Here is a 26,199-nt window from a genome sequence, read left to right on the forward strand (position 1 = left end):
TTAATATTAATACAAAATAATAAAAATATGATCTGATAAAATTTAATACATTGTAAATAATATTATTGTGTCATATGTGCCTTTCACAGCAAATAATTGTCGAGTGATTGTTGCCTTATTTTAACAATCTGCACCCCACAAACAAACACACCTGAAATAAAGAAATTGCAGCCAGATCAAAAACCTTAAACAAAAAAATGTTAACAATCTTCCCATATTTTTTTTGTTGAAAATAATGTGTTGTGTGTTGTAATAATCAAATATATGATTATTTTTGGTCATGTTTTTTCATAGCACATACTTTTTTCAAAACAAATATTGGAAAGACGGTTCACACTATGAGATAAGAAAGTCATAATACATTTTATGGCAGCATGCAGATACATAAGTCCAGTGTCAGTGGCATGCATAGAGGGTATGCACATCTGCCTAATGATATAAAGTGAAGGAAATCTCCAGTACGAGTTTAAAAAAACTTAAGGGTAGGCATTGAAAGAGTTATAAAAAGCTTACCCTTAAGTATTTATAACTCGTAGTGGAGATTTTCTACATTTTATATCATCTGCATACCCTGTGCATACCCTCTATGCACACCACTGTCCAGTGTGTATTAGGCTAAATTAATAAATAGTCCATAATACATGTGCAGACTGGTACAATCTGAAACTAAATGACTATATCAATTTGACAACATCCTAACTAATATTAAAAATGTGAAATTGTTTGTTATTGCACGCCTCATAAGCGAAGCGTTGAGGTTGTGCTCTACTCTCGACATTTCAAAAAAAGCAGTTTTCTTGAAACTGAAATTGATTTTTTGTTATTTATATTGCACTTACAGGTTAATTTGAGTACTCTAATATCAAGTCAAATAATTTGTCAGGCACATAAAATACATTTCAATAACAATTTTTTGTTTAACATAGTAAATAATAACATTAAACATAATCTTTTCTGGACGTCCGTGTATGGACGGGTGTATGTGGCATCAAAATTGGTCGAAAAAATGATCGTATTGGAATAATTTTTTTTTAATTATCTAAAGTAACACACGACATAATTTCTTAGTTAATAAGAGCGTTCAATTCACTGTCGTTAAATTTCCATGTAATTATTCTAGCTAATATTAATTGTAACTTTCAATGTGCAATCATTATGACATTCCCGTGTCTTGCTTACAAAAAATGAATAATAATTAATATGAAAAAAAAAAATTGTAATGAGCATTGAAAGTTTCAGTTAAAAAAATTTCAATTTTGGATTTTCCAAATTTTTTTGTTTAACCTCGCTTATGCCCATCTAAGCAACCAATAAACTTTATTTTTGGCATAGAGTTATAGGCTCACATCATTTTATCCCAGATAGCGAGCAGTTTCCCAAGGAATTTGTAAAAAAACCGTAATAAACTCAGGCAAAGAATGTACACACCAGCTAGTATTCTATAAACATTATTAGTTCGGAACTGTTATGTACAACAGGTGGGAATCGGTAAGAAAATTTGTAATAAATAAATTGATACTACTCCTCATGTGTTTTATTGTCTCTTACTTCTAAATTGGAAACTTCCATATAGTGTTTACCACATTTTCTTCCTTGAGTTTTTAGAATTAGCCTCTGGGCATTGTCTCTGATCACTTCTAAACACTGGTTAGCATTTAATCCAAGTATAAATCCTAGATTTCTAACATCATGAACTCCTCTGCAATGCATGTATGTTGCTGAGCCACTGGTGACTATTATGTTCTTGGATTTGCCAACTGCATGATAGTTATGCGCAGTACTGATAATGTTCTTCCGTGACATTGAATCTCGTATGGCAACTGAATACATGAGTTCGAAAAATATACCTCGCTCCACTGCCTGTCTGTACAATTTGCGACTAACTTTGAATGGCATTCTTATTTGAGGGTCAAATGTTATTACATCTACATCAAGAGTCCCACAGGCATATTGAAAAGCCTGTATTGTTTTAGGCATTACAGCAATAATATCATACTTCTTAATATTTTCAGACTTATTGAGCTTGAGTGAAATACTTGAGTCTGAAAATTCTATGGTAACCCTCTGTAAAATATTTAGCTTGCAATTCTTTTTTAAATCCTCTGGCACGTCAACCGGCAAAGGGATAAAATCTTTCTTCTCAGTCGGTTCACTTTTCTTCTTTTTCTTTTTGGGTTCTTCGCTTACTTCTTCAACATGTGTGTTTAGTGCTATAGTATTGAAACCTAGCTTCTCAATTAAATATAATGAGTTGAGATCGTAATTTTTATCTATGCTTAGATCACAAAACCCCCAAACACGTTCTTTATTTTGCATTGTTAGATTGTTTTATTAAGCATCAGATTGCTAAGAGGTTATGTTATGCTTTAATGATAAATAATGTGTTTATATATTTAACAGCTTACAGATTTTGGTTCTATTATCACTTGTAAATCATATCACTTGTAAGTAAATGCGTAGGTACAGTAAAAATCCAATGGGACGTTCACACTTCACGATCCATGATTTGTTTTGCTAATGTCGTTGACGTGACACTGGCACTATAGTTCAGGAACAGGTTCCATAGTGATTACTAATATAAATTTCTAGTATCGATTTCACAACCAATGATGGCCATCAATTAAAATTAATTTAATTTAGAATTGTAGTATAATAGTAAATATGTTAGTATAGATACAATGAGGTAAATAATTCATTACGGAATAATAATAATTTTTTTTTTTTTTTTTTTTAATGCGAACTTTTTAGCTCACATTAAAAATAATACCATAATAGTTAAATTACGACCAAGAAGTTTACATCCACTAATCACCTGAAACATCATAAACAGATATCTATTGTATTTATTTGAGTAATAACAAAATAAACTTTGTACCAATAATTCTTAATAACAAAACGTCTATAGAAGGAATTTCTTACACTAAAACAATATGGGTATTCGTATTGTAATTGCTGGAGAATCTCAGTGCAATTTGTTCGCAGAGATTTGTTTGGTAGCTGATTACTTATCTCAAAACCTACCCATATTTTGCTACGAAAGTATTGAAAAACCTGTGGCAGAATGGAAGGTTAGTTTATTAGCAAACTGCATCAAGTACCTTATTTTTTGAACCTTCATTCATAGACATTGTTTAGCATTCACTGATAAAATTCTAAAAATTTTAGCCGTGGCTATTTAAATTAAACCAAAATTATAAATGGCACCATATCGAATCACCTGTTGTTTGGAAAGAGCTACTAATGACTGGAAGTGCTCCGATTTACATAGGAGGAGCCAGTGAGTTTCTGGAATATATTCATTCCTACTACCAATTTGATGTTTTTATTGCACCAAAAAGATTTGATCATCTAGTAGATTATAGTGACCAATTTCAAAAGAAAATAAAACAGGAAGTTCAAACTGAAAAGAAATTTAGTAATTCTGAGTATTTTGAAAGGATTGAGAAAACTAGTTACACGGTATGCATTTCTGGGGCTGGAAATCCTTTAGCCATGTTTTTAATATCTGGGCTTTTGGAGACATTTGGAAAAATGAGATTTTCTAAAATATACTTGTATGACGAAGTCTGCTCACAACGTTTAATGGATTTTATAGAAAATGAATGTAATTACATAGAGTCCGATTATTCGGGGAAAATTGTAAAATATACAGAGAAGATTGGAGTTGCCCTAACAAATTCAGATCTTTTAATATTATTAAACTATGTACCATTTCGGTGAGTGACTATTTTATAAATTTAGATTTTTTCGGGATTTTTAATAATTTCTCATGCCGTTCTATAAATTTCACCAGGTCAACGTATTCCATAGGAGATTGGCTTTACAAGAACAAAAAACTCATGGAAAGCATGGCAGTTAAAATAAATGCTACTGCTTCACAGAATATGTATATTATTTTACCAAACTTAGGACCTGCTTGCTATAATGCGACTATACTCGCGAATTCATTAAATAAAATTGATAAAAATAATATAGTTGTAGTAACATCGGATTTAGGACTGGATATATTACCAGTTGCCGCTGAGATAGCGGAGGTACCTTTAAGAAATTTGTTTTGTCCGCCAGTTTGGGGCTTCGTTGGTATAAATCATCTGGCTGATATCCAGACAACATTTCATAAATATAATAGTTTTGACCCTTATGATAGACACACAAAGGTGAGGAGTTCTACTCTATGTATTGGAACACTTACACCGGAAATACGGACAATGGAATACTTGATGTTTTTTGATGAACGTTTGTGGAAAACTGTTGCTGATAGAAAAGTAAGTAGTTGCATACCTCTTTCCCAAATTATTCTGACAAAAGTTGTTATGTGGTTGAAATCCACCCTTTCCAAACAAATGTGTGATTATCGAGTGTACTAACTATGTATCTATCTTGTAATGAGGCCCGCTTCAGCGGATGCACTTCGACCCTCCAGGATCTTTTGTGCTCGTACTAACTATGTAAGTTAGCAACCTGTCAGAAATCTGAAATTTAAGATTTCTTATAAACACTTAAGTAATAAAAGTCATTATCGAACGACTGATATACTAAAACTTATTATAAATAGTTATAATTACAATTATAGGCGAATCCGAACCGCGACGTCAAACATGTGAGCTTAACTGTGATTAAGTTTGCGTCAAGCGATAGTGAACCATACGAAACACTCGTTAGAGCAACATTCATGTAATATGATGCAACCGGGTTTTTGGACGCGAGGGTGAGGCCTTCGCGTAAGAAAGATACCTTTAATGTTTCAGAGTGAAAAACATATAGCTGAGAGAAAGTTGTCCATAAATAAAGCTGTGGCAGTCTTAAATTTAGTAAAAATATGGCTTTTTGACCGTAATTCTAATTACATAGTAAATTTAGGCATTAAATGTGATGGTAAGTTATGTTCTTTAATAATATAAAAAAATATCTATCGAAACCCAAATAACATATTGCCTATATTACATAATCTTGTTAATTATTATAAAGCATTACTTGACTCCATTTTTTAATTTAATAAAAATAAGAAAATATTCAAAAGATAAAAGTAGATCAACTATTACATTTTGTCCTTACTACTTTAGGATGTAATTTAACACGCTTTCTAGGATCTTTTGGACTTAATTTTAAGGGATATTTTTCTCAACCGGCTCAGTTGGTTAATGGAGCGTGGAAACCGGCAAGTCATTTTATTCTTCCCAGAGATCCACTAATGAAAATATCATATTTAGAACGCATGGCAGAAATTGTAATGAACTTGAAAAAAACTGATTTGCCACAAGTAGCAGAATACACTCCTTGCATTTGTAAAGTGAAAGTGAAAATCAACCTTTAGTAAGGTAAACTTTAATACTTTTGTTTAACCACTTGACCGAACCTAACCAAAACTTCACTATTAATAAACTTGTTTTTTTAAATCTTTTAAATCCTTATAAACGCCCTAACTATGCAACAAATAAACTTTATTTTTGACATGCGGCTGAAAGGACGAATATATCCCAAGAAAACTAACGGTACCTATGGATTTTGTAAGAACCCATACTAAACACGCACGAAGATCGCAGGCAACCGTAAACCTACTTAATAAAATACATTAAGAACCACTTGTCCGATTTATTCAGGTCTCATTTATAACGCTGATCGTCGTGCAACTTAATTTCTGGATAGTGAAACATTATATATATTTTCCTGCTAAATATTAAAATTTACAAACATACTCGTTTATATTGAATCTCATTATCGTGTATCGTATTTATACGTGTGTATAAGATTTCATGATTTGAAATTATATACCTTTTTAGTATGCTACTTTAATCAATTAAAATTAATCAGATTTGTTTTAACTTTTGTACGATTAATTTGCAATTTGGTTTCGAAAAAATTTAAATAATCGATTCTCAATCGATACGATTTTTCTGAACGAATGTTTTAACGCCAGATGAATGGAACATCACTAATGTTTAGACGACAGCGAGACGTCGCGAGGGTCGTAGATAGTGAATGTATTCCGAGTTCAGCGGTGAAATGTTATGACGTGCAGCAACTGCCTTTGTTTCAATAACATTCGAATAGTTTTTCTAAAGGATCTTAGTTAACATAATGTAACGTGATATACAATAAAAAAAAGTTAAGTGTTCTCGAATTATGATTTTCTCCAAAGTATGATCGTGCCACGAAGAATTAGCATAGTTAGGTGTTCACATTGGTTAAGTTCTGTGAATGTTGTGCCAATAATGAGATAGTGGAGTGTTTGTGATGCGGCTGTGGGACATGTGGGGTGTGCTGTGGACCCTCGAGGCCCTGGCGCAGCTTGCGGGGGTGGTGTCGACTCCGTTGGATCCCGCGCCACTGTCTCTGAGAGGTGAGGCCTAAGAACAGAACTCTTACCTCCTACGCGCTCCTTACTTGCCAATAACACTGCATGCCCTAAACTTGTTTTGGTACCTTTAACTTTAGAATAAATTAAGTTTGTCTCCACCATATATTATATTGTTGAGTTTTACTTAACAACAAAACTTTTAAAATGTTTGTTTAACTTATTTGTCTTTTTTATTGGTTGGTTGTTTGTTTTATTCAAGAACTAGTTGTAGCCCACAATAGTCAGCATTTCATATATGGTTATTTTGAAATTTATATAATATAACAAATAACTAAAAACTTTAAATATTAAACTTTTTTTTTTAATTATGTTATTTTCCCCGTTTATTTTGATTCCCTATATAAAGGTCTGAAATCTTTGAAATTAAATTTTGACCATTTAATAAAACAAAATAAGTTTGTTAAACTATATTAAAGATTTTTTTACCTGTCTCCAATAATGTAAAACTATCTTTTTGTTACTAGTTGTAACTAAAAACAGTAAAGAAATAATAAAAACATACAAAAAGAACTAGTAGTATTGTGCAAAGTACACTATTGTAATTTTAATATTTTATACATAAATTTTTGAAAATTAAATTATCAATATTTCTCTTTTTAAACCCATCCATTTTGAAATTACTTACTGGATGGTTCAGAGTATATCTTGCTTATTTTTGGTAATTTATTACTACTATTTGTGGTTATCCAGTTTAATGAAAGTCCTGGACCAAAGAAACTGTTTTCAGTGTTTTCTTTGTGTTGTGTGTTTAAGAACAACACCATTATTATATTTATGTTCAAAATAACAGCATTAACTGTAATGTTGCTTTTTGCATGTTCTCGCTATGAAATTCAAGCAAGGCGTTTATTGGTGGTGCGAAGAAAGTAGTAATTTTAGAAGTTTAATGTTGGATAGATGCACATACTTTTCTAAATTTCATAATAATTTACATGAAATAATAAGCTTAGTTTTCTATCAAATACAAATTAGTGTGTGGGAATTGTCTTTGACGCCCACCAATCCGCATTGGCGCAGCATGGTGGGTCTATGCTCTACAACTATCTCTCCCAGTGGACAATCTGTGCGATCTGTGCCCAGCAGTAGGAAATTAATGGGCTGCAGAGATTCTTTTAGTTCAATACAAAGCAAGCTTATTGTTTCTTGTGAATTTTAAGTTCCTGATCAAAACAAAGTCATTTATTTCAAGAAAGGATATAGTTCTTGGAAGACTTATAACTATGCAATATGCAAAAATAATTTATTTTAATTGAAGTAGCTGTGATGTTCAAAAATACCAAGGAAGTTTTAATTTATTGTTGTAATAATTAGTGTGCTTGTAAAATTAAACATATTATTTTGTTTGATAAAATCATGTTTTTTCTTTTTAATAGTGTTTAATCTTACTTTACAGTCTCAAATAAAGTTCAATAAATCAACCTTGCAATATTGATCTGCTATCACTAAGGTTTAATTATAGTATCTATAAAATCAATATCACACTAAATAGAATTGTACTGTACACACATAAGAATTGCGCGGCGAAACATTCTACACACTAAATATTTGTCGCGCAGTTTACCTTCGTTGAAGCGTATTGCGGTTTACCTTATGCGATTTTATACAAATAATTTTTAGCCGCTGGAGTGCCGCCGCAATGCAGTTCTGACTAATGTGGCTAAGCCTTTAATTTTGGCAATAGAAAAACCGACCCTAAAAGATTTAAATCAAGACAGGGAAACATTTAATACGTTTAGTCAAAATCATTACTCCAAAGACGGGCAATCAATTATACGTTACTTAGCAAAGGTCGACCGCAAATCCGAACAAATTGCTCTGAGAAACGATAATCTGGCAGCTATTCGCCAGGCCGGGGATCGAGGATTCCATCCCGCAGGCAAAGGCGCATTAGTTCACGTTACGCGTTGGAATGTACTCATTTTCTTTTAATCGGACTACATAGGTATTCAGGATTAAAATTAGATCGGGGATTTTGCGGGCCATTAATTTGCGATGGTGGATGTGTGGTATTGAATAGAAATCCGGAACTTAGATAATCGAAATGGAGAAGTGCAATATTGTAGATCGTTATTTAACAGTACACAAAATCACTACCACAGTTGTCTTATCGATTCCATCAGTATAATAATATTTTGAAGCTAGATAAAGCGGTGATATCCTATAGGTTGGACTTCGACTTCACTTCCGGGGGTTGAGTTAGAATCCCAGCAGGCAATGCTAACTTTTCTAAGTTATGTGCTTTGAAGCAATTAAAATATCACTTGCTTCAACGGTGAAGGAAAATGTCGTTAGGGAACCTGCATATCTGAGAATTCTCCATAATGTGCTCAAAGGTGTCTGAAGTATACCGTGGAGTACGGCCTAAACCGCTTCCCTTTGTGGGAGGAGACCCGTGCCCTGTAGTAGGCAGGTAATGCGTTGTTATGATGATGATGCAGATGAATAAAATTTTATAACATAGGGTGGTGTGGTGATGCAGTTTAAGATAGTAACTTTTTAGGAGTATGGCAGTTATATTAAACCTCTACCCTAATCTGTTCCTACACGTCGTAGAAACAGATTAGGTTAGGTGTTTACAGTGGCGGGCATAGAGGGTATGCAGATGATATAAAATGAAGAAAATCTCCAGTAAGAGTTATAAATACTTAAAGGTAGGCTTTTTATAAATCTTATAAGGCCTATCCTTAAGTTTTTTTTATAACAAGTACTGGAGATTTTCTTCATTTTAAATCATCTGCATACCCTATGCATACCCTCTATGCACACCACGGGGGTTTAATATATTAATTCGCATAGGAACTAATATATTAATAACGTTTTTAATGAATAATATACATAAAAACTTATAATATACCTACATATAAACCCCTAGACACTGAAAAACATTCATCTGTGGACACCAGGGAAGTAGGTTTTACGGCTATGATTTTTTGAAATTTCACTTTGCCCTCAAAACTACGGGCTCCCATAAATTCTATGGGTCTTTCCTTTGCATCATGGACCACCACGATATCATGTTTTAAGAGGCCACCTCAGGTTTTTATTTACGACCTGGGTATTTTTATGTTTTTTTTAGTCTGTTTGCGTGACAATATAAACACCTTTCTTTTCTTTTTTTTTATATTATAAGTATTTACGTATATTATTCATAAAAAAAAAGCTATTATAAGCTACGCTTTCTTGGGGCGATTGGTGTATTGTCGTAGTATATTTATTTATTTACTTATAAGAATGATGAAGACCCACTTCGTACGTTAGTGTCCACATCTTTTACTTTGCCGAAGGTTGACCACTAATCCGCACAAATTACTTCTTCGTGAGACGATAATCTGGCAGCCATCCCGACCAAGTAAGAGGGTCGAAATTCGAAAATTCCATTCCAATAACGCATTACTACAAACCACTCTTCGTTATTTCCTTATTCACTTTTAATGCATTGAGGGTTTTTAAGGTTTCAGGTTGCGGGATTTTATTTTGGTTGATTCAGCTTTGTCTATAGTCTATTGCACAATGTCGCGGGTTCGATTCCTAAGTCAGGCTTTTTCACGCACGTCCGGAAGGTATACAACGTGTCGCTTCTAACAAAGCCAACAAAAGGGACATGCTGTGGTGGTTTTTATTTTGGGTATACGCCTATAGTGGGGGAGTCCCACATAACCTCCGTCCTCCGTCCACCACGCCAAAAAAAGGCCTTTTTACGCAACTCCTGGTAGAAAACGCTTTTATATCAAATCTGACTTTTTTAAGTCATGTATGGCAGTCTAAGATGATAGGGGGTTAACTTTTTAGGGGTGTGGTATATAAAACCCATATCCCTTATTCATATTTACGCGTCATCGTACCGGAACACTAAATCACTTGGTGGGATGATTCTTTCGGTAGTTTGTTAACTAGCCATCCCGACAGAAAGATCAGGAAAAATCAGAAAGTGTAATTCCCAAGTTGCCATTGCCGAGGATCGAATCCAGGACCTCCACCTATTAGATAACTGCGCTCGCCAATATGCCAGTGAGGTAGCGTCTGATATTGGGTAAATAAAACCTGTAACATGCAACATAAGTTAAAATGTGGTTCAAACACTATGTTAATTTCACCGCACTGGTTGGTCACATGTGGTAAAAGGTGCAAGGACAATTTGGTGTGACCACAAGTCCGCAATAAATATACATACTTACAAAATTCTAGTTTGACTTTGGTATAGTAACAATTAATGGACCAATCCCGTATAATTCGCGAGATTTATCCCCTTTTTTTGTCCGAGATTAATCTCGCTAAAAAGGCCGAGATTTCGCGAGATCGAGATCGAGTGTAAGCCTCTTGTGTCTTTAATAAAACCGGCAGAAGACACACCAGTGCTGGTTGGCGGAAGAAAAAACTATGGCGGTAGTACTTTCCCGGACGAGCTCTGTGTTACAGTAAATTTATAAAGTGGGTAAATAATTAAACTTTTGATAACTATAAATTCATATTTGCCAGATATTTATGTTCATGACATTGACTTGGTGGGTATTTTGATATAAATACGACTGCATTATCGATGCACCGCAGTCCTACATGGACTCGAACGATGCAAAGATACCTCCCGGTGTCTTAGACGTTTATCATCTGTTATTAAAAGCTCTACGACTATTTGACGTTTGCTACGGCCAGCTAATCATCCGCCGACTAATTGGCCGCACTTCAGGTTCTAAAAAATGCAATATTGGTATTTCTAAAAGCTTTACCCTGCGGTGTTACCCGCGGAGTACAGCCATTCAGCGTATAAGTATTTTTTTTTGCAATAAGACTTATTTTCCCGGGAAACGCCGAAGTATATAAATCGAATTTTGAGAAAGTTGATATGAAAAACTCTAGCTATAGTACTCATGAGCAACACAATCTACGAGAAATTCAGTTATTCATGAATCGCGCAGGAACCATAGATTTTTCGGGGTAAAAAATATCTTTAAACATTATTAATTCCATTATAAGTAAATCCGTGATTGCAATCTCACTAAGCGCGAGTGATGACGCCGTGTAAGTTGGTAGCTGGCTAAACTAAGCCTTATATGCCTAAGATGGCAGTTATAATAAACAGGTAAGCCCGCTATCTTCACTTACCACCAGGAGAGATTGCAGTCAAGGGCTTACTTGTACTGGAATAAAAAAAAAAACTCTGTCGGTTCGGTCGATTTATACGCGGCATCGTACTCGAACGGTAAACCGAATTAAAGATTTGTTTAACTACCTACAACAGAATTTGCGCCAAGGGGATTTATCATCACAGTTTTTAATGTACGAACCTAATTACCGGTTTCAAGAACGTGTCTTAGCTCTCGACCCACACAGATTCCAGTTAATTTGGTAATACATTCCATCAACTTTTTTAAGTTACGGAATATTTTGATTCAGATTAAGTTACCGTATTTCTGCGGCGTTGCTTTTAGTATAACTACTAAACTAGTTCTAGGTATTAGTTATACTAAAAACAACGTCGCAGAAATTACTGCCGTTAAAAAAGGCGAATTTCTGATAGTTTGCTAAAGCTGAGTTTCAGAATTGTCGTAAGTCTGAAAACCTGTTTTAGCAAAATGTCGAAATCTTTTTCATTAGTACGGCTGAGTGGAGTTCTTTAAATTATATGCTTTCGAACGTCAAGTCAGTCAGTCAACGTTTCTAGTGACTAATACCGTTTCGGATGGCAGATTCTATTCTCGCCAGCAAGACTTGATAGAATAGAAACTCAGCAGATTGCTCTTTTTCAAGAAGAGAAGCTCTTTGAGAGTTAAGAGCGAAGTGGTATGCTTCCAAGCAGCCTTGTCATTAAGGAATTCTTCAATCTTGTAGTAGCTAACCACGATCGGCTATATATAGCTGATGATTAGTTCAAAATCATCAGCATCATCACTTCAACCAATTAACGTGCTAGACATAGGTCTTTTGTAGGTAGTTCCAACATCCACGGTTTTGAGCCGTTTTTTTCCAGCGGTTCCGAGCACCGACGATGCCACCACAGACCACTGTGGGGGCCGACCAACGCGACGCTGCGTTTACCGGTGCGAGGTCGCTATTCCAGCACCTTCCAGGACCCGTGGGGACCCCTGCCCTGTAGTCGGCCGGTAAAGGGTTGATAACAATCATAATGATATTTTTTTATTTATACATATTACCGGTAGTTACTATCCATTTATATATTACCGTAACTTTGTCCGCGTACACGTAATTTGTTGAATTATCTTATTTGCCAGTGCATTGTTGCTTATTCTATAAGCAATCTAGTTGTTAAGTTGATTGTATGTGCGCGGCATTACGATGATCGCGGGCACATCGGTTGCATAACAAGAACGTTGCGTCCAACTAACGGGATTGGCGCGAGTTGGGACCTGAGAACTTCCATCTACAGTCTATATCGGCTTAGACTCGCCAATACGGCTACATTGACCGGGCATTTGCATCTCATCTTCGCAATTAGAGTTTGGACATCCTTACGTAATATATAAAACTAAGTAAAAACTGTTTTTGCACAAAGATCTTTTAAACTACGTAACGAATTGCAATGCTTGTTGCAAGTTTTCAGCAATAAATAAAGTTACTCAAGAGGAGTTTTTTTATGTATGTGTGCAGTTTTACTGCCTATTTATTGAATATAATCATAAAAAAATATTAAAATAGACCTTTTGAAAATTATTTTTAGACCTACCAATGTATAAGTTTAAAGAATATGTAAAAACACATTTATTACAGCGAGGTTACTATACAATTGATTAATTTCTTAATGACAAGGTTGCTTGGAAGCATCCGGCTCCACTTTCGTCTCTCACAAGATAGAATATGAATGTTAAAATGTAAAATGTAAGAAATTGATTACGAAAAATAGCAACTGCTGAGTTTCTTGCCGGCTTCTGCCCGGTAGAATCTGCCTTCTATAAACCGGTGGTAGAGACACTAAAAAAACCTCAATAAAGGTCGCTAGTGAAATATAAAAGTACGCGGAGGTCGCTACCAAAGACTTTTGAATATGTCAAATCATCAATTTCAAGTAGGCCTTAGATAATCATTAATAGTGTAACTCACAGTCAGTGTTTAACTTAGGCTTACGGATTTCGTACGAGGTGACTAAGGCAATCGTGCAGCAGCGTCGTCGGTGCTTCTACTACAATATACTGATAAACTGTAATGATCAAACAGTCTGCCCGGTGATTTGGGCAAACCCTCCCGTTGGCCTTTAGGCCTAATATAGGCTTTCTACTCCTTTGAGCGAGTGAGGTGCATTGAAGATCAGTTTGCATTTCATCTTTGTAATTAAAAATTCGGCCATGTAATATAAAAAAGCCGAATTCGCCTTTTAAAAAATTACTTTTAAATCTATTAATTTGAGGCCTAAAAGCTTCTTAATAATAAATAACTACTGAAAAGTCTTTAAAGCAAAAGCTCTTTAAGTTACCTAGTGTGACGATCAGATTGTGTCTGATTTTTCAAATAAACGTTGTCGTGAAATATAACAAAGGACGAACTTCGGTTCAATAGCAAAAACTTTTAAAATATGAAATCAAAAGGCCTGAAAAATTGATTAATTTCAATTAGGCCTAATATCAGCAATTTAAAAACGTTTTGTAGTGACTCTAACACTGGTTCGTAAGGCTGATTCTATCAAAAAGAAGAAAATTCTGACGGCAAGAAACCCAGCAGTTTCAAGACTCCAACATTATCAATTTAAAATTTTACAAACATTATTTTGTCTTGCGAGAGTTGAAAGCAGGCTGGTGTGGTTCCAAGCAGCCATTAAATAATAAATATCTAATCCTGAGAAGGCTGGAAAGGAAGGCTCTTTGAGCTAGTGAGTTGAAATGACGATCAGTACATTAATCTCACCGGGTGGTAAGTCTAAGATAATAGCGGGCGTACCTGTTAGGGAATATGGTAGTCGTACCCCTAAACGGTTTCTACACGACATCGCACCGGAACACTAAATCGCTTAGCGGCACGTCTTTGTCGGTAGGGTGGTAACTAGCCACGGCCAAAGCCTCCCACCAGACCAGACCAGAGAAAATGAAACTAATGTTTGTTCTACGTTCTCTTAATTACAGACTGAGTGAGCCCGTTGGACTATATTACTGGTTGGAACTAAACTAAATATTACATTATTAGAAGTTTCAGTTCGAATCAAGCTAGGACTTCTAGATATTTCAGTAGAGAGTAGATGTCGAAATCTCACGAGATGGTCCCGTTTCGTCATTTCTCATCACGGAATATTGTTTAATAGGATTGGAGCCAGTTTGTTCGTGCGTTCGTGATCGAGACCGTGACTGATAGATACAATGCCCCTATCGATGCAGATACTTTTTAGCGTACCGTTGTCTAACATGAAATCCTTTGAATGTATTTTCCCTTTTCTACCTCTACTGTACATACGGAGTAAGACAATAAAGCACTACTTTTTAAATATAAAATTTTCACATCTATAGATAATCACCTAAAGACAGATACCAATATAAAACAGGCCCGCAATTTTAGTTTAAAGAGGAAATTCGACTTTTAAATCTATCCAGTAGGCTAGAATAGGTCCGGTCCATAAAAAACATCAAAAATCCTTGCCTCATTAAAAGGATATTCTAACGACCACGCGAGCAGCGGTGAGCGCTGTGGTTTTTAGTGGAAGTTTCGGGGTTCGATCCTTGGTAATTTGGAAATGTATGATTTCCGAATTTTCTCTGGTGTAGTCAGGCTTCGGGCCTTGGTTACTAAACACTCTCCCGATAAAGTCGTACCTTTTACCAATTTGGCGTCCTGCAGGGTGATTACGTATCTCAAGACAGGCTTGCGACATGTGTAAATAATCTATCTATCTTATCTTAATATTATTCATTGTAAAGTGAACATTTCCTGAGGATGCTCCGGTTTCGGAGCGAAACGTGCGTAGAGGGTATATTGCCGAAGATCTGTTTGGTGTGGAGTATAAGGATTGAAGAAATTATAAATTACACCACACAGATTCTCTTAATTTTGATAATTTATCATGGATTTCCGGAAAGTAACGCCTGCTTCTATCCAAATCTATCTTTGTCTATCTTTGTGTTTTTATTGTAGCATGTATCATCCTGCCGGTACGATCTCGCGTAGAAACCGATTAGGGGTATGGTATTTTATATACCTAACTGTCGTACAATTGGCATACCCGTAACAGGCTAGCCCGTTACCAATAAGTCTGCATCGTAACTTAGCAGCTCACTTTTGCATTTATTACGGAATAATATGGTTGCTGAACCCTTCCATCCTTGGGACCTGTCACACACTTGCACAGCTATAATAGAAGGTTGTTGTTGAATGCAGTGTAGTCGGCCCCTCGATTACAAGCGTTACGCATTTCCATGTAATTGAATCATAATAATCTAGTAGGGGGGAATGGATGCGCGATTCCTGTTTACTATTCGCGCGAACAGGATGGTTACTAAAGGCAATGGCAGCTGGGTCGAACTATCGACAAATATATCGTGGTTCTACCATAATATAACCATTGAACTATTTTTAAGAAATGTTAATAAACCACGAAAATCTTAGTTATAAAATAAAAATAAATAAATAAATATACTACGATAATACACACATCTTCATCCAGCCTCTAAGTAAGAGTAGCTTGTGTTATGAGTACTAAGATTACTGTTGAATATTTTTATGAATATAATACACATAAATACTTATGACATACATATAAACGCTCAGACACTGATAAACATTCATGTTCATCACACAAACATTTTCAGTTGTGGTAATTGAACCCACAGTCTTGGGTACAGAAAGCAGGCCAACTTCACTCAGCGCCAATCGGCCGTCAAATAAAAAGACAGTCTTAAGTTATAGTTCACGAAACAATCGACAATGATCCCTTATTCTACGCAAATATCGTTAATCCTCATTGGATTTCAAAAGCTTTCCCGGTTGGCTTTAAAAGCGATTTGAAAATCTTTTTTCCAACTTTTTCCAGGTCAATTTACTGCGGAGTCCGGTTAAGCGATTCATCCAGGGCCATTATCCGCCACTCGGTTCTAGGACGCTAGATATCTCGACCTAACCCTGTAAGCTAGGCCGATTATCTACATACGTTTATCTATCCATTGTCAGTTTTTTCTTTGCAATTCTTTCCAAACTTGTTTGACTTAGAAATATTGCTTTTGCATCGTATCCAATAAAGTAATGCTTTGATAGGGCTGCCATGTTTAAGCAGTGCCTTTCAGAGATGTTTGTTAACGCCAGGGTACACTGCTTCTATGCTGTCATGCGTAAAATATGCTTCATAGCCAGTATGGTTACCTTGTGTTTTATAAACCTTTGCTGCTGTTGACAGTGGTGTGATTAATGTGTGGGTAGAACTTCGACTTCACTTTCTGATGACCAGATTGTCGGAACATTACAATAGATGAGTGGAATATGACTAGGATACAATCGATTCGATTTACATCCATCAATAATAACTGCTATATCCCTAACATGCTAGCCAGTGGCGTGCATAGAGGGTATGCACAGGGTATGCAGATGTTATAAAATTAAATAAAATCTTCAGTATGAGTTATAAATACTTGAGAGTAGGCTTTTTATAACTGTGACAATGCCTATCCTTAGGTGTTTTATAGCTCGACCTGGAGATATTCTTCATTTTATATCATATGCATACCCTGTGCATACCCTCTATGCACGCCACTGATGCTAGCCTAGTTACCATCTTAGACGCCCATTTTCACTAAACCTAGGAATATTATAATGCCTAATGATTGAGGCGGTCTCTAAAGGAAAAAAACGCTTCACCAATTCTTAGGTGATAACTATTAGTCAAAGGTTTACGACTAGGAATATCCTTAGGCCTAATATTGACTTATATAGACATTGCCTTGTTCAACGTTATTGAAAATGGATATAAATGGATTATAAAGTAAGATTCAAGTTATGAGCCAACTTAGTACCTAAATAAAATCACGTCAGCCTATTATTTTTCCCACTACTGGGCATATAAGCCTCTGCGCTCATATAAGAGACGGAAATAAGTCCGTAAAAAGACGGAAATAAGTAAGTTTAAAAAAAAATAACGCGTGCTTAGCCTTATATCCGACTTAAGCAAAAATTAAAGTGAGACAAAGTTATACAACCGGCATAAATCAGTCTCGTTTTAAATGAAACTTTACTCAAAGTACTCTGCAGATCTCATTATTATCATGTAATTAAAATGAAAGGTACCGATGGCTTAACGTGCTCAACGAGGCATAAAGGAAACGTAAAGGCCAATGTAGGTCACACCTCCATTTATCGATTTTCTTCCACGTTACCTTACCGGAGAAATCCAGTGGCTTTCATTGGTTTTAGTGTTTTTCACGCTGGCCGAAAAAGGCTTAGCCACAGAACTAGTGACACTGCCATTTACCATTCGCTCAATCAATAAATAGCTCCATCAAAGAATTCAACAAGACCTCAACAAGACAGTAATGAGACACAAAGCTGTCACCAATTAAAAATAAGTCAAGAAAGAGCCCTTATTGGAAAAAATAGCGCACAAAGTTCAGAAGATCTCAAATCAAATAAACGTGATCGCAGTAAAAGTAATAAGTACCCAACTTGTTTGATGTCGCTCGGCTTTGTTCCTTCTAACGAGCTCCATCACTAAAGCGAGTGTTAAAGTCAGCTCTAAGAATGGTATTTCCACTTTGTGTTTTAAAGGTTTTCAGGTATGGCTATAACACTCAGAAGCTTTAAATAAAACCAAAATGTTCTGTTACAATCCCTCCTTGTTTCTAATCTACATTTTGTTTCTGATCTCCTTGTTGATGATCTTCAGATGATTGTTTTTTTTAATTTAGTAAATTTTAACAGTCGCGTGAGTTTTGTAGTAAAATATATATACTTAAAATTATTTTTAATAAGTGATATTCATTAAGTAACTTTTCCGATAAAGTATTTTTCGTCTACTATTTTCAAAAATATGGTGTTCCCTGAAACATTAGTCAATTGACACGGACTGCATGTTTATTGATGGTATGATAAATATCACTCAAAAACAATTATCATAGGCTTATTAATTGTTATATTATAGCTGTTGCCCGCGGCTTCCGAAGCGGTTTGGTTGTTTTTTCAGTAATCCTGCGGGAACCGCACATTTTTCCGGGATAAAAATCAACCTATGTGTTAATCCAGGGTATAAACTATCTGCATTCCAAAATTCAGTCAAATTGGAAAGAGTACCAACATCCATCCATACAAACTTTCTCATTCATAATATTGTTTATGTTTGTAAAATTGTTTAATGCAGCACACAGATAGACTTGAAACCCCTTCGAAATAAACTGGAAAGCTACTACGAAAGATAGTATCCCGATATATATTATTATATTCTAATTTCGACCGTGTAGAAAATAAGTACGGCAATTTGGTTATTTGTTATACCAACTTCTATTCAGAATTGTAAGTAAGGAAAGACGTCTTAAGTTGTACCTAACTTGCTCCGTTAGTTTGCTTAAGATATGAACCATCTTTGTTTTACTTATATAACAATCCGCTTACACGTTCCAGGTGTATTAGAAACACAAACAATATTAAATTGTTGTACAATATGATTATTTTGTAGTTGCACTTTATCAGCTTCTTTAGTCATGTCACCAGTTTCTCTGCTTACGTAAACCCTGTGTCTGGATTACGCGGTAAACAGATTGAGTTTTTCCTTGTTATCTACTGTTCCTACGACATTTGTTGCTAAATCTTAGTTTCTGAATATCTGACATCCTCTAGTTGATAAATATACTAGTATTCTTCGTCTACCTCGATCACCCAATCATGATCACACATCTTAACCGGATGAGTGTTGTTTGTTAACTTAATTAAATGCCTGATTTTGTTATTCTGGCACTCGCTATCTGTCATCTCATACAAAACATTTTTGTTTCCTCCCAGGTCGTTCTGTACAATCGTGTTAGGAAGTTTTATAAGAATAGCATATGTAGTTGCTAAATAAACACCTCACATAATTCTGTCAATATCCTAATGCTATTAGTCCATTAAATAAAACAGATTTCCTCAGTCATAATTTAATCATAAGGGCCTTCCTATTTACTCTTTGAATAAATCTTCAAAATCTTACGCATTCACATAAACAAACTTAAGTATAATGATAAACAGTAAATGTGGCAAATTATAGTTAAGGAAATAATATTACGCTTTATTATATATTTAATAATTAGAACATTTTTTTCTGTCGGAAACGTTAAGTAACAGACCAAAACTACCGGTGGCAAACATCAAGGTTATCTTCGTGCGTTTTAATAGCAAAAAGACTAATATCATTGTTGTTGAAGCTAAAAACAATATACTGTAAGTAAATCTTGATAAGGCGTGGGTAAAAAGCATAATGAGATTACGACATCGACTCAATGATGGGAATGTTGCGACAGGTTAGGCCACGATTGTGTGTCGGAAATAATGACTATTTCACACAAAGTTGTTTTTTGTCGTTGTTTGGTATCATAGATTCCAGCAAAATAGAAGGCTCGCTTTTCGGAAGATAGGGTGTAACTCAATATAATCTTATGTACTTTGAAGTGTAGCTTAAGAATTAATGAAGAATGCTTTATTGAAAATCGTTTGACCTTATTTGAAGAACGAAAAATATAATTGAATTGCACGAGTGGCGGACACGGGATAGGGTGAGGATGGAAGTATACTTGCGCTTATCCTTAACCTTATTAATCCTTGTGATTAACCTTGATTATTGATAAGAATATTTACACTTATAATAATTATTTATATAAAGAGGCGTTCGGCAGATGCGTTTAGAACAGTAAAAGATAAAATTAAGCTTAAAAATTTTAAGGTAACTAAGAGAAAGCATGGTGAATTATGAAAACGTTAATAAAGGTTGTAAGCACAAACAAAAATTTCATTAGTTTCAACATAATGTATCAAAATATAGCAATGTGTCTGAGCACCCTTAGTCATATTTGATACATGGCCTTACTGAGAATGCGGTCCTCATTGACCGATGAGCATCAAACATGAAATCAGTTTTTGGTCCGAAGTCAAGCTATTGATAAAAGACTAAGACACCGGGAGGTATTTTTGAATCGTTCAAGTCCATATAGGACTGCGGTGCATCGATATTGCAGTCGTATTTACCCACCAACTCAATATCATGAACATAAATATCTGGCAAATATGAATTTATAGTTATCAAAAGTTTAATTATTTACCCACTTTATAAATTTACTTTAACACTATTCTATTTTAATGTTTGAACATACTTATAAAGTGTAGAGCCAACTATAGTGTTTTGTGTTGGTGGTGTCGAGTTACATTACGATTTATAATAAAGCTTTTATCACAATAGTGTACGGTGTGTGGCCTGTCAGTTCAGGATTTTGTACTTCATTACAGAATAACGACTGCATTTAATTAAATGCGCACACGGAGAATTTTGAATATTTGGCATAGTTAAAGTTTATTTAGAGATGTGCCGAAAGTCGCCAAAATAAAAATATATTTTATCTAATCTGTTATTCTTACACGATAGCGATCTCTAGGAATTGTTAAGCTATTTATCAAAATATGTATTACTGTAACAATATTTTAACAGGTGAAAGAAAATGCTGTTACCAAAATATCCGAATTATTTATGAAATAACATGACTTTCAACATTACGGCTAAATAGCTCGTTGTGAGATAAATAAGTGAATCTTTTATATTTTAAATTTTCTCTGTCCTAAAGTACGAGTCTCAGCGTCAAGATTAATTTCAGTACTTAAGGTTAAGATGGAGTTATTTCGTTAAAGTCGTGATACTAATGGACCATTTTATAAAAACGTGGGTTTTTATTCATAAAATACAAGTTCCCCGTAATTTCTAAACAATAAGTAGGAACCCCTTTACCCCTTATCAAACATTATCCTCTGCGACTTTGATCAAAATTCTGTAACCAAACGTCTAAAACTGATTGCGCGATTGGGACCCGCGAAACTTTGTTTTTAAGTTACAGGGGTAGTTCTTGCACAGCTTAATTTTAATTTTTTTTAGTATGCATATAGTTAGTAGGTGCATAAAAAGTGAAGTAGCGCGGCCGATACAGCTGTCATCAGTAATCTACCGGCGACTAAGCGAATATAACGGTGAACGGACAACAGCCTCCTTTGTGCTACTACTACCATCTAAAATGAACAAAAAAATCTACTGCAATAACTCCTTAACAACAGAGGCGACCAGTAATCTACCGGCGACTAAGGGAATATAACGGTGAACGGACAACAGCCTCCTTTGTGCTACTACTACCATCTAAAAAAAAAAATCTACTGCAATAACTCCCCAACAACAAAGGCTCCCATTGTGAGAGCCGTTTAGTCCAGCAGTGGACCAAATAGTCTATTGATGATGGTGATGATTAAATCTCGTTAAATATCTTCGCCCAACAATTTCGTTATAAATGTATAGTAGATACATAATATACTATAATTTGCAAAATATGAGCAAAGCTAGAATCCATTACACAAATTCGCTATTTCATATGACGCTTACTTCACATGAACAGCTGTGAGTTAAGCAACATTGTGAGAAAACTTGGAAATTTGCGTCGCCTTCAACTATAAAACACCTCAGCTACAACAGTTAGGTTTAGCACTCACTATTTATAGAAGTGGCGACCGGTTTTGAGGTAATGTTACTTCACATATATACATATTATAATCGCGGGAGTTGGAAGTTGAAGTTTGTTGCATGTAGGCTGACCTTTAGCAATTACGCATGCAGTTTTAACCGTTGCACCCGTGCGGAAGGCATCTATGTCTGGTTCTTGACTTATACTCTTACGTATGAAGAAGTACGTGTTAGCGTTTGCCCACCTGGCTGTTATCTACGCTACGCCATAAACATGTGACGTCACTAGAAGATTTATTAATGTGGAATTGCTTAAATAGTAATAATTTGCTTTATTTAATTCGTAATAATTCTTATCTAAATATTTAATGTTATTTCCAAATATATTGATAACTATATTTTTGTGAAATAATATCTTAAAATATTATTATTGATTCGTTTTGTTGTCAACATTGTAAACGGTATCTGAGTCGTTTAAAAGTCATTGCATTCTCGAGGAACCATTTGTAACGTTTAGAAGTTCTGCTCGATTATAGTTCAAATGTAATAAGTGTAAACGAGTATTTTTCAATTCCCATCCCCACGTTCAACAAGTGTAAATAATATCCAAATATACGTGTAATAACAAACTTGGGGTAATCTTCTCCAGTTCCCTTTTGCTGTGCTTTGGCAGGTGGACACGTTAATTTGAAGATTTGCTTGAATCAATCGAGATTGCGAGCAAGCAAATCTTGTACTAGGGCTAAAGATAGTAGGCATATGATATACTATAATCAAAGATAAAAATCCTAGTATATGTCCCCCGATTATATCCGCTGACAAGGGGATATAATCGGGGGACATGATTTTTGTCTCCTAGTATTTAGCACTAAGACATATGCTATTGTCCAATTAAAATATCCACGTGTGTTATACGAAGCTATAAAGTTATAAACAATACATCTAGGTGATCCCACAGCATGGCATTATATCTTCGATCGTAATCACGTCGGTTTCATAAGACTGTAATACAATAATGGTGGTGATCGATCGCCTGCTGGCGTGAGAGCTGCGGCTTAACGGATATACACATTGCAACCAATTTACACGCACAGCTTTTTCTAGAACCGTATGGAGCTTTTTTTTATCTAGATAAGCACAGGAGCAGTAAAAGAATAGAATTAATACTGTTACTATTTGATTTTATTTATCAATCTAATCCTTCCTTTATACTCCATAAAAAGTTAAATTAATATTCGTTTTCCGGGGAAATATTTGTCTGATGCCCATGCTAGTGCCGTGGGGTTTTCTGTAAAAAATATCTGTTTTTATGTTTGTTCGTGTTCGAGACCCAGGTTTCGAACCAAAACTTTGGAAATTGGCAGAGGCATCCCTCGTTTCACGGTGAGCATGTTAAGCCGTCAGTCCTGGTCCCCAAACCGCATGGATGGCCACTGGAACTACTTAGACAACAATGAAGATTTAACGGGTAGTGATTTTTTTAATCGCAGCCAAAAACAATTTAAGAAAAAAAGTATCAGTTCCAAGTCTCACCGAGTGTAGGGTTAGATTAGGATCAGTGAGTAGTGGGTTGATAGATGGTGATCTGCTGCCTTAGCACCTACAGGGTTTGCAAGCTCGAAATCGAGAAGCCGTTTTTGTCGATGGTAATACGGAAACTAATACGGAAAATGGATATTATTTGCACACATTAAAGATCAAATTGGCCTACAACGCTTGTCAGAACGCTTGTTTGACAAAAAATAGAAGTACAGGGCTAGCGGCCCTTAAATGAAACTTTTTATTTCATTTAATTTTACTTTGACCATACAGAGTTTAACTCGAAAAAGTCTCGATTGCGAGCAAGCAAATCTTGTACCTACTAAGGCTAAAGATAGTAGGTATCTGAAATAAATCCAGCATTAAAAGCTTGCTGTCTCTAATTAAGTTAAATATCTCTACTACGTACTGTATTACTGAAATATAAAAATCCTAGTATAGGAAGCAGTGTTAACAAAATATGGAGTTTTTACCTCAACAAAAGAGCGGTGTGACTCAAGACTTTCTATAAACAGGACCGTCGCGTCTTGAAACGCTTAGATTAATCGTCAACCCTTGACTCCGTGGATATTTATAAAGTTTAAACTGCAATTTCCAACAACCATTTAACACGAGGAATAATACGCCAGGCACGTTTCGTTGTCTCCCCTCGGAATTCAATATATGAAATGCTAATGAATGTTTCGCGATGCCAGGAAAATAGAAATAGATAAGTATCCACAGGGAATATGTTTGCGCATTCTACTATCGATCCAAATCTAAGACAATGGTCAACCATATTAAGTTGAGAGGATATCGAGGATAACAATGAAAACCTACTGTTATTTATTTACTAGAAGTTTTCCGTTACTTGAAATATTTGTTGGCTCGATTCCTGCTCTATAATAAAGCCTATAAAACTCCCTGCATGTCTTCTTTCTGTCGTAATAATTCCTCTATTATCTATCTAGCTTTAATAACCTAGATTTCTGAAAAAAGTCTACCAGCCTGTGAAAATCGAATTAGCATAAAGCTCTATGACAACCCGACAAACAAACAATCTAAAAACGTGTGTTTTAAATATTGGATAGAAGCAGGGGTTACTTTGCGGAAATTCATGATATATTATGAAAATTAAGCTTAATTTGCTATACTCCGCGAAATTATAAATTGCACCACACAGATGCTCCTGCTTTTCACGGAGTATAGCAAATTAAGTTTAATTTTCATAAAAAACGTGTGTTTTAGTCATGCCTACGGCCAAGGTAGGTCAAGTATTTTGAGAAAGTTATTTCGATATCACGCTCATAAACAGGAACACTATTAATACATAGATCGGTTATTATAATTTATAATAATACGTCTGTTATAATAGTTCATATACATAAAAAAATGCTGATGAAAGAAGATTAGACTTTATGGTCAGGGATTAACAAAATTAAAGTAGCATCATTACTCGAAGATTGATCTAGAAATTATATCTAGTAATTTTTTTGGGGAAAAGAATGGTTGGTATGAAAGATCAAATGAGTTAATAATATATCCACGATCAACGAATACACTTCAATTTTTGTATTCTTCAAATAATGTTTGATTAGCCTTATTCATTTTGTTTGCTGGGCTCATAAAACAAATAAGTTTAATAGACACGCGCACAGATAGTAATCAAAATTAAATGGAAACTGTACCTTCAGCGTCCTTTATAATTTAATTAACTTGTGTCGAAATAATTAGCAGAATGGGCTCGGGCCGACCTTGTTTCGCTCCTTCAATGGTTGCTACCTGACGAAAGTACATAATGGCAAATTTCGCTTATTACCTAATGTTTGTAACAGCGAAACGTAACAAAGGAATCTGTAGCTCATTATTACCGTCCTCATCTTCGTAGGTCAGTGAGACGTTATTATGCCCGTTTTCGCTAACGACGAACAAGGTAACGCCTAAGGGCCTGTTCACACCTCGTTTTATAAACCGTTGACGTGCGGATACGTGATAGATACGTGCGTCGATAGCGCGCTTTTATCCTACAGAGCAGTTTGGTGTCGTTTGTACCGATAAATACGCGTGTTGTTATCGCGTCTGTATCACTATACACGCGCGCCTTTATTCAAACTCGTGTTTGATAAATTTTTACAGGTGTGCACAGGTCTACAGGCTGAGTTTGACTCGCGTGCGTATCGTAACTGTATCGCTACAAACTGAAAACTGAAACGTTTTCTCTAGGCTTCACCTAATTCATGAGGCATTCCATTCATGCGTTTCCTAGGTTTAGAAAATCCGGGCATTACTGTGCTTTAGAGTCCGCGTTGTTGCTATTAGTTTACCTGACTAACACAACAAAATAATATTTTAAATTTATTATGAAGTTTAAATTTATCGAAATTATTCTTAATCCGTTACTGAATCTTTTTTATTATGGTCAAATATTTCTTTTATTAATACAAAAAATTAAAATGGGTACATAATATGTCAACTTAAAAAAACAGTAACAGAACAGAGTTTTGACGACCTCCCTTGTGCGTGTGCGCTGTGAATTTAAGTAGGAGGTCGCGAGTTCAATTCCCGGCAATATGGGAATTTATAATTTCTGAATTTTCTCTGTTCTGGTCTAGTGGGGAAGCTTTGGCCTTGGTAGTAGCGATTAAGTGTTTCGGTTCGATGTCGACTAGGAGTATGATTACCATATTCCTTAACAGGTTAGCCCGCTACCATCTTAGACTGTATCAAC

General features: G+C 35.2%; 3 protein-coding genes across 3 annotated transcripts in view; 2 read left to right on the plus strand and 1 right to left on the minus strand.

The window, feature by feature from the left end:
• Positions 1–25: 25 nt before the first annotated feature.
• LOC120626168 (ribonuclease P protein subunit p30) lies at positions 26–2,519 on the minus strand. The gene is made up of 2 exons (XM_039893530.1): positions 1,549–2,519; positions 26–151 (listed from the first exon to the last, which is right to left on the minus strand). Exons 1-2 carry the CDS (start codon positions 2,314–2,316, stop codon positions 116–118), a joined length of 804 nt encoding a protein of 267 aa, XP_039749464.1. The 5' UTR covers positions 2,317–2,519; the 3' UTR covers positions 26–115.
• A 394-nt stretch (positions 2,520–2,913) lies between these two features.
• Positions 2,914–5,321, plus strand: LOC120626514 (putative malate dehydrogenase 1B). Its single transcript, XM_039894040.1, has 5 exons — positions 2,914–3,068; positions 3,166–3,716; positions 3,794–4,275; positions 4,765–4,875; positions 5,088–5,321. Exons 1-5 carry the CDS (start codon positions 2,931–2,933, stop codon positions 5,312–5,314), a joined length of 1,509 nt encoding a protein of 502 aa, XP_039749974.1. The 5' UTR covers positions 2,914–2,930; the 3' UTR covers positions 5,315–5,321.
• Positions 5,322–5,955: 634 nt separating this feature from the next.
• LOC120626268 overlaps positions 5,956–26,199 on the plus strand; it is a 302,249-nt gene continuing 282,005 nt past the window's right edge. The window contains exon 1 of the mRNA XM_039893708.1: positions 5,956–6,340. Coding sequence (XP_039749642.1) covers positions 6,235–6,340 — 106 coding nt within the window. The 5' untranslated portion in view covers positions 5,956–6,234. The remainder of the gene's footprint in view (positions 6,341–26,199) is intronic.

Source organism: Pararge aegeria, chromosome 9, assembly GCF_905163445.1.
Source record: "Pararge aegeria chromosome 9, ilParAegt1.1, whole genome shotgun sequence".
Taxonomy (NCBI): Eukaryota; Metazoa; Arthropoda; class Insecta; order Lepidoptera; family Nymphalidae; genus Pararge; species Pararge aegeria.

What these genes read in the sequence shown, in the direction of transcription:
- LOC120626168 (XM_039893530.1), bottom strand. Translation starts at nt 2,316, where the DNA reads ATGCAAAATAAAGAACGTGTTTGGGGGTTTTGTGATCTAAGCATAGAT. An exon ending in TGGAAGTTTCCAATTTAGAA is followed by an intron (nt 152 to 1,548) that starts GTAAGAGACAAT and finishes TCTTTATTTCAG; the next exon opens with GTGTGTTTGTTTGTGGGGTG.
- LOC120626514 (XM_039894040.1), top strand. Translation starts at nt 2,931, where the DNA reads ATGGGTATTCGTATTGTAATTGCTGGAGAATCTCAGTGCAATTTGTTC. An exon ending in TGATAGAAAAGTAAGTAGTT is followed by an intron (nt 4,276 to 4,764) that starts GCATACCTCTTT and finishes AAAAACATATAG; the next exon opens with CTGAGAGAAAGTTGTCCATA. An exon ending in TTTAGGCATTAAATGTGATG is followed by an intron (nt 4,876 to 5,087) that starts GTAAGTTATGTT and finishes CACGCTTTCTAG; the next exon opens with GATCTTTTGGACTTAATTTT.